The sequence below is a fragment of the Myotis brandtii genome, unplaced genomic scaffold, assembly GCF_000412655.1.
Source record: "Myotis brandtii unplaced genomic scaffold, ASM41265v1 scaffold57, whole genome shotgun sequence".
Classification (NCBI taxonomy): domain Eukaryota; kingdom Metazoa; phylum Chordata; class Mammalia; order Chiroptera; family Vespertilionidae; genus Myotis; species Myotis brandtii.
The window spans coordinates 993,077-1,002,300 of NW_005370133.1; the positions used below are offsets into that span (position 1 = coordinate 993,077).

At 46.6% G+C, this 9,224-nt stretch overlaps 1 protein-coding gene across 3 annotated transcripts in view; it reads left to right on the plus strand.

Annotated features, from left to right (window-relative positions):
• The first annotated feature begins 1,314 nt into the window (after positions 1-1,314).
• The window catches only part of DIO1 (deiodinase, iodothyronine, type I), a 20,864-nt gene continuing 12,954 nt past the window's right edge, over positions 1,315-9,224 (plus strand). The window contains exon 1 of one of the 3 annotated variants that reach the window (XM_014549766.1): positions 1,315-1,692. In XM_014549766.1, coding sequence (XP_014405252.1) covers positions 1,371-1,692 — 322 coding nt within the window. In that variant the 5' untranslated portion in view covers positions 1,315-1,370. The remainder of the gene's footprint in view (positions 1,693-9,224) is intronic. The other 2 variants (XM_014549767.1, XM_005878653.2) reach the window with 2 other exon arrangements.

The window sequence follows — 9,224 nt, forward strand, 5'->3', positions numbered from 1 at the left end:
TAAAGAGACAGCAACACTGGTAGACTTAGGTCGGCGGCAACCCGACCTACCTGCTCCCTTGCCCGCTGCTTCCCGTGCGAAGCTCCGGTTCTTAAAGAGACACGCACGAGGTGGGCGCGCCGAGAAGGCCCCCCTCTGCTCGCCTCGCTCTGGCGGGAAGCAGAGAGATCTCTAGAGTGCGGAGTGTATTTTCTGTTTGTTTATACCTCTTTTCCTATTGAAATAAAAAACAGCGTAACGAAGGACGATTGTGAAAATAAAAGTCAGCAATTCTTTTCTCCCAATTCTTTTTGGCCATAAAAATGTAATTAACCAGCGAGGGAGTGGATGAGTCCATTACTCTGAGTTTATGAATGAGCGACCGAACACCCCAGTAAGTGTGGTCATTTGTTCCTTTCCTCCCACGACAGTCCGCCTGATGCCCGGGATTGGACAGTTGGTACCATTTTAATCTTTTTCTTTTGAAGTCTCAACACACAGACCTCTTTTCCTTTTTTTAATGTAGCTGCTGTTAAGAGCTAAGATTGTTTGAAGCCATGTGTGGGTGAGGGAGAACTGAAATAGGTTGCGCTTGACTTCCCCATGACTATTTTGTAACTGCCGATTTGTATTTCTTAACCTTTTTCACTCAACTGGCAACCATAGTTTGTTCTCTGTATCTCTGAGTCCAATTACATAGATCTTTAAAGACAAAACAATAGACTATAAAGACTTTGAAAACTGAGTGGCAATTTTCTGTTTGTTTCTTCCCCACTCTAAACCACCACACCACTGAGATCAGAGGGCTGTATTTGTACTCTGCCCCAGTGCTTAGGGAAGGTCACGGCCCAGTGTTCCGGAGCTGGCCCCAGCTCTGCCTCTGCCTGGGGGCTTCCAGACCCAAATACTCCAGGGATGCCTCTGCCTCCAGAAACATTCAACCACCAGCTAGAAGCTGTGAGTGGGGAAAAACATCTTTCATTAGTAAAAGAAGTATTTACTTTATTAAAAGAATAATTAACACTAGGACGTACTTGCTTGCAACAGAACCTTTCTAAAGGACCAGAGTCCCTTTAAGTATGATCTTTTGAAGTGTTTGTTCTTGAAATTTTATCAGAGGGAGAATGTAAGATCTGAAGTCTTCCAGTCCAAGAATCTCTCAAAGGTTAAGGCAAAGAATCAGGAAGATAATAATTAGAACAGATCTTTGCAGCCCCTGGTTGGGAATTTTACATTCCTTTGGCAGGAAGGCAAACACCTTCTGTCCTGGTACCTTCCTCCTGGCCAGGGTTGGCTACTTCCACCCTGCACCTTGGTTCAGCTCCGCCCACTGTGGCCCAGCTGCTGCGTCTCTGTCCATCAGCCTCAGAGCCAGCTCTGGCTGTGACGAGATGGGGCTGCCCCAGCCAGGGCTGTGGCTGAAGAGGCTCTGGATACTCCTGCAGGTAGCCCTGCATGTGACTTTGGGCAAAGTACAACTGAAACTGTTTCCCAGGAGAGTCAAGCAGCATATCTTGGCCATGAACCGGAAGAACCCGCACTTCTCCTATGATAACTGGGCTCCAACCCTCTTCAGCACCCCGTATTTCTGGTTCATCCTGAAGGTCCGTTGGCAACGACTGGAGGACAAGACTGAGGAAGGGAGTCTAGCTCCAAACTGCCCTGTGGTCCGCCTTTCAGGACAGAGGTGTCACATTTGGGACTTCATGCAAGGTCAGGAGGCTGATCTAGCTTGATTGAGAAGTGCTTCGAATGGGGATGCTTAAGGTGGGTGGGAGGTGGGTTGGAAAGTCCTGAATTCTTCTTCTACTACTTCAGCTGCTCATTTTTTTGCTTCTTGTCCACTTCCTGTTTCCAGGAACCAGCACTTTTCCTGGATTCTATTTTTCTGAGTGGCAACAGCACCTTTCTTTGTGGGCACTCAAACCACAAACCAACCACACTGGCCTTCAGCTCCCCCAGCACTGCTGTTACCATACGGTCATTCTGCCTAAGGTGCACTTCACCTCCTCTATGCCCTGTCAACTCCTCTGCACCCTTCAGACTTCTGCTCAGTGACACTTCCTGCAATAAGCCAACCTCAACTTCCCCGGACTAGGTTACCCCTTCTTGTATACTTAACATCCTACATTTTTCTTATAATTACAAACCAGGACAGGTGTAATAATAGTGTGGGTATTTGATTAATGTCTGTTTCCTTCACTAGTCTGCAAGCTCTGTCCAGGTGGTGTCCTTGGCTCTAACCCACTATTGTGCCCCCGAGGGCTGCTGCTGACTCATGGTTGTTGCTCAGTAAATATTTGTTGAAGATCTCTCATGTGCTATCTGTTCCAGGCAAACCAGCTCAACCTATCTGGATTCTTAAAGCCCTCTCCAATCAGTTTTCGCCTTTTGTCCTCACAGCTGCTCTTCCTACCAGGACTTCTCCTCCCCCTCATTCCAGATACTTTTCCGCAAGCACATTCCTGACCCATCAACATCCCAGCTCACCGAACTTCAGCACCCTCCCCCCAACGCCCACGCATTCGGGATGAATGCTCAAGGTCCTCCCTGAGCTGTGCTTTGTGCTCAAGGTCCTTCCTGGACTGACTCCAGCTTTTCCTCCCAACTTTACCAGCAACCTCCCCTTTATGTTCACTGCCTGCAGACAACTGTTGGACCTTGTGCGTCCGTGGCGCTGTCCTCCTCTCTGCTGAAGTTGTTGGCTCTTCCACTCCATTGCCGACAGTTCAAATCCTCCTCATCCTCAGGGCCCTCCTCTCTTGCCACCCCATCTGTGAAGCCATCTCAGACGCTCTCTCCCTTCTGGATTCATGGCTCTCCGTCTGCACCTCTCCTCGGTCACTGACTGTTCCTACCCAGCCTTGGGCTGCCTAAGCATAAGTGTTTTCTTCTTGCAACAAGGCTGTGTCTGAGTCACCTTTGAATTCCCAGGGCCTAGACACAGCAGATAGAGTAGAGAAGATCCCTGAGGCAGTTTGGCTAATCTAGTGTTTTTAAAAGTGTTCTTTAGAACCCAAGTCCCACAAATATGTTTTATTACATAGAGTCCCCTGGTCGAAGCAGTTTGGGAAACCCTGCACACTATACCCTTCTCTTGGAAATTCATAGTGGGCATGAACATATAACAGGCTCTGAGAAGATCCAAAGCCTAAGAGCAAACAAACAAAACTTGAAAAAACTTTAGCTCAGCATTGACAAATTTTCCTAAAACACACACACACACACACACACACACACCATCCCCACTCTCCACCAGAGGAAATGCCTATCATCACAATGGTTCCAAGGGGGAAATGTTGACTTAATCCATTCCTCTCATTTTAGAAAGGAAATGGAGAAAACTGAGAGGCAAAGGTAACAGAGCCAGTGACTGACTGAGTCAGACCCAGAATCAGGGCTGCTTCTTCCCGTTTTATTATTGCACCCCAACAAACATTCATGAGCACCTCCTATGTGCCAGGCCCTCAGCTAGATGCCAGGGACACAGAGTTAAGTAAGAGCTTGCTCCTTCGCTCAAGGAGTTTACGGTTCTACAGAATAGATGGACATGATATACAAATGCTTACAGTTCTGTGAGATGGAGGAGGCTGTAGAGCTAGGAACTTTGCCTGCAGGGCTTGGAGGATTTCCTGGAGGAGGAGGCTTTGGAACTAGGCTTTGAAGAATAAGATTTTTGTACCTGAGAATGGAAAAGGGCAAGTGTTGCAAGAGGAAAGCCAAGAGTTTTGTTTTCTTTTTCTTGCTCATGACTTTAAAACAGGGTGCACAAATGACCTCTATGTATTCAACAAATATTTATCAAGTGGCCACTGATAATGAGAGTAATGATAGTAACAACTAACTTTTATTGTGCACCTACTATGTGCCAAGCACTGTGATAGAACCAGGCTGATGTGCTGAATATCAATCATCTAGCGATCAATTCCATGAAAGCCACTTTGCCTCATGGTTAGTTCACAGAATTTACTTGCCCCTTTTAATCGTTTCCTTTTAGTGAGCCAGTTCACATTTTGAAGGCTGTTTATTTATCTCTGAGACTGAAGAAAGAAGAGAGAAAGAGGCTAAAAGACAAAAGAAAACTCTATTTATGAAATAAAGTTGGCTTTCAGCACATTGATCCAGAGGCCCCTGAAATAATAGGTGCTGGTTATTTGTTTATTTATAGTGTGGTCGGTGCAGTGATCAGTGTCTGGTAGACCTCATAGCCCAGAGAGGGAGACGGTGTAGTGGGGGAGGGAGCCAGAGGGTTTTGGGGGATGTGGGGTGGGGTAGCGAGGTATTCAGAGGAAGTCTTCCTGGAAAGGATGATGGTGAGCTGATTGTCGGCAAACTGCGGCTCACGAGCCACATGCGGCTCTTTGGCCCCTTGAGTGTGGCTCTTCCACAAAATACCATGTGCAGTGCAAAGTTGACTTAAAACTTTAAGTAAAGTTTATTAAGTTAATTTTAGGTAACGTTGTGGAGTGAAAGAAGATGCGTCGAGGATTGAGAAAGGTATGTTGAGATGGTTTGGACATATAGAGAGGATGAACGAAAGGAGATAGACGAAACAAGTGTACGAGACAAGTGTGGATGGGAGAGTTGGAAGGGGTTGACCTCAGCGAATGTACCTCAATCAGATTGAGGACGTTTTTAGCAAAGGCCAGCTTAGGAGTACCCTAATTAAGTTAATAACAATGTACCTACCTATATAGTTTAAGTTTAAAAAATTTGGCTCTCAAAAGAAATTTCAATCGTTGTACTGTTGATATTTGGCTCTGTTGACTAATGAGTTTGCCGACCACTGGTCTAGGGACAGTGAGGCCTTGGGGTGGGTGGGAGCAGAGAAGGACAGAGGAGGGAGCAGCAGAGGTCTGAGATGGGGAGGAGCATCGGTCAATTTGGCAGAAATGGGGTGTGGAAGGCATGAAGGGGTGAAGGAGATACCATCAAGGACTAGAGCTTGTAGGGAGGTGGTAATGTGTCTTACCAAAGAGCAGACTTTATCCTGAGGGTGTTGGCGAGTTCTAGAAAGATTTTCAAGCAAGGAGTTAACATGATCAGGTCTGCTTATTAGAAAGACATCCTGTAACTGTTTTGGAAACCCATGAAGCCACTAAAAAGCTCTGCTGTATACTTTGAACTCATTTTAGAGCCACAGAATAGAAGGTCTGGCAGAGTCTTTATGTATAACCTAAAACAACTCTTTCATTTTTCATATACAAAGGCCCAAAAGGTAAACTACTCGCTTAGAGTCACACAGCTAGTTCTAATAGAACCAGAACTAGAACATGTGCCTTCTGACTTTCAGCCAGTGCACTTTCTTTCATTGAGTAAGACAACAGAGGCTCAGAAAAATTCTCAGCCACCACCTATCCTCTGCATGTACAAGCACAGATATGACATACACATGCCTTTGGGGACACACACACACACACACACACACACACACACACAGAAAAACATTAAGTTGTGTATTGTGGTGGAAGGCAAACCTGATGATTTACTTTCTAGGTACCTAGGAATTAATCTGAAACTGATTTATTTCAGCCCTTGCTTCATATCATTTAAAACCTCTCTAAGCATATTTATGAGGTGTCATCTAGTAATTATAAATGGACTTTCTGTGCTGAGAGACCCAGCATGGGGGTTAATTTACTGGTCTGGGGTGCGAGTGGGGGGTTTAGGATGGTACGTTTGAGTCCGGCACTACTACAGAGCTGTTTTCCCATTTTTACAGATAAGTTGATTGACAGTTTTTGCCCTATGTTCTTGACAGGTGTTTTCTGTACCATGGCCTGTGGACATGGGCAGGGTGTCAGCCCTCAGCACTGCCACCCCCCTGTACCTATCCTTCCTCTTTCTATCACCAGGAAAGCAGGGAACTGAGTTTAAACTTTGCCCTCAATACTGATCATTGCACCCACCACACTATAAACAAACAAATGGCTCTGTTTCTTCTAAGGTACTAATCAGTGGGTGCTGAATCTTTTTTCTTTCCAATTATAAACAAGTTCCAGACAGCTAATATTTAACTCTGGTCCTGACCTTAAGTCTTTTGGATTAGAGGCCAATGGCCAGCCACTTGTCCATGACTGGCCCCTGAGCTTCTCCTGCTGAGGCCCGAGCAACCCTGTCACATGGGCAAGGACTCGTTGAGCAATCCAGCAGCAGTGACAGAGCCCACTCAACACCCTCTAGGGCAGTGGTTCTCAACCTTCCTAATGCCGCAACCCTTTAATACAGTTCCTCATGTTGTGGTGACCCCCAATTTCATTGTTACAAATTGAACATAATTAAAGCATAGTGATTAATCACAAAACAATATGTAATTATATATGTGTTTTCCGATGATCTTAGGCGACCCCTGTGAAAGGGTCGTTCGACTCCCAAAGGGGTCGCGACCCACAGGTTGAGAACCACTGCTCTAGGGCCTCTTAAGAGAAAAATCTGTGAGCCAAGGACAAGGAGAACCATGTATTTCCAAAGAAACTGGCCTGCTTTCTCCTCATATACTGAAAAATGAGGACTATAACCAATGACTTCCCCTTTTACTTGGCCACTAGGAAACTCAGAGTCAAATATCAGCTGTTATAATTAATGCAGGGACCTTAAAGCCTATTTATGTGCTCCACATTTCCCTCCTCTTCTATGCCTCCTAAACGACTTCAAATCCTTTGCAGAAGTAGGTGAAGAAATAACGAACCAAGTAAACCACAAGCAAGGTAAGATGTCCTCTACTCCCCATCCATCAGCAAGTCCTGTCAATTCGTTTTTCCTTCTCTATTGCCCACACACTAGCCCATGCTCTCATGGTCTCCCATGTGGATTCCTCCCATGCTCCCAACTATTTCTCTACAGCTTCCATTCTCACCTCAGTCTCTTCCTTTTAGAATGGCCAGAGTGATCTTCTGTATAAACCTGATCATTTTTTCATTATACAGCCCTACTGTAGCATCAGGAGGCTGGCTTGCAAGCAACAGAAACTCTCTTTGTATTTCATATATATATATTTCAGAGAAGAAGAGAGAGGGAGAAAGTGATAGAAACATCAATGATGAGAGAGTCATCAATCACCTGTCTCCTACACACCCCCTACTGGGGATTGAGCCCACAACCGGGCAAATGTCCTGACCAGGAGTCGAACCATTACCTCCTGGTTCATACATAGATGCTCAACTACTGAGCCACACCAGCTGGGCCACTCTGGTTTTCTTAGTCACACACATATACATATACAAAGGAATGTATTAGAAAATTGTAAGATCCCCAGAATCAACCACAGCTGGAGCACTAGGCCTGGACTATATTTTAGCATCAAAGGTCAGGCCTGGATGCTGCTATCATTGTGGTTGCCATAGGAAACCATAAACACTGTGGGACTCCACCATCCCTGATGGGCATTACCACTGGACGGTGGATGAATTCTACCATCTCAATTATTCCAGAATCAAAGATATATGTGGGAGGGTCCAATCAGCCCTACCTGAGTCACTGACTGTGCCCTGGCCCCTCTGTATTCCATAGAGCAAGGCTGAGCACACTCTCCCATCAATAAATAATACACAAAATAGGGAATTTCAAGTAGGAAGGACAATTAGGAGATGGGCAGCCAAAATTATAACAAATATCCACCATGCTTGCTTTGAATCTCCATGAAGTCCTATTGCACCTAGAATAAAATTCCGGTTCCTTATAGTGTAGGAGAGCCTGCCTGCTCTGGTCCATACCTACCTCTCCATCCACAACTCTCATTCCTCCCCTAGCCTGGCTTCAGTCACATTGGCCTTACAGGTCCTTGAACACACCAACCTCTGTCTGTGCCTCCTAGGGCCTTTCTACATGGAGTCCCTTTGTCTGCTTCTCCTCCCTTTAGCCCCCTGGCTCATTCCTAATCTTCATTTCTTTAGTTAAATGACAGACATCTCATCAGAGGCCTTCCTTGACTTGACTGTCTAAAGCATGTCACTCCTTTAGAGCCTCTTTTGTAACATTTACCACAACTTGAAATTACTTCATTTATACCTTTACTTATATTTTGCCTGTCTCCCCATTAAGCAGGCCTCCAATTGCATGTAGGCAGAGACCTGCCGGTCTTGCTCTCTGCCGAGTAACTGGCATATCACAGAGAGCCTTGTATATTTAAGTGCTGAATAAATGCTTGTAGAAGAAGGAAAGTGTGCTCCATGTGGGGGATGTGAGGAGGAGTGAGGAACAGGCCCTGCCCTCAAGGGCAATGAGTAGCCTGGGGGATACAGACACGCACAGGCCATGCCCCAGTGCAGGACCTGCATGTTCTAATAGATGTACAGTAGGGGCTCAACACTGTCAGCTCTGGCCATAAGTAACCACAGGGTGCTATCAGCTCCCTAGACTTCACCCCAATCTAGGCTGGAAAGTTACAGAAGGCACCCACCCAGGGCAGGCTTCATGGGACCAGTGAATCACATGGGGTCCCACATTCAGAAGGGCCCTGTGCTTGGGGTTTAATGCTTTGCTATAGTTGTCTTGAAATTCTTAATAGTTTTATCTTTGAATTTGCATTTTGTAACCTGATGCAATAATGGAAAATATCCTGGGTACTTGGAACCTGGCTTCTGTAGGATCCCACCTCCCATAGCCTTCCAGCTCTCCAAGGCCCACTCTTCCTCTCCCATCCCATGTAGCTTCCTTCCTGTTCCCACCCAGTCACTGCTGCCACCTTCTGGCCCACACAGGGCCTGGGCCTGGGCCTGGGAAAGGTCAGGTGTGGGCATCCCAGTGTCTCATTGCAGGGCATGAGGCAGCCGTCCCCACCCAGGGCTGAGAGAATCATGGTGCAATTTGGCAAGTGACTGGGGTGCCTTGATAGGAGGAGTCTCTTGCCCACCTCCCCTGGCATCAAGGTATCTGGCATGTCGATGCACAGAGTTTGTAATCTCCTGTGGGTTGGGTTGGGAAGGAGAAATGTCTGGCTAAATGTCTGTGTTCCTGGCTGGGATGTGGTGCACTGGTCTGGTGGCTGGAGGGAAAGGAAAGCCAATAGCCAGTGGCCACAGACACACACATTCTCATGCACACTGAATTTGGGGGCTCCTGGGTGACTGTGAGAGTCTGCATCCACCCTATGGATATCCCTGTGCCCAGGGGAGTGCAACATTAGATAGCAACAAAAAGTACCAGGCCAGGCGGGGCGAGAGGGTCGGTGGGGAAGTTGGCGTCCCTCTCCCCCGAGCCAGCTCCAGTATACGGAGCTGCATTCCTTGGCCCTCCTACCCCCTCCC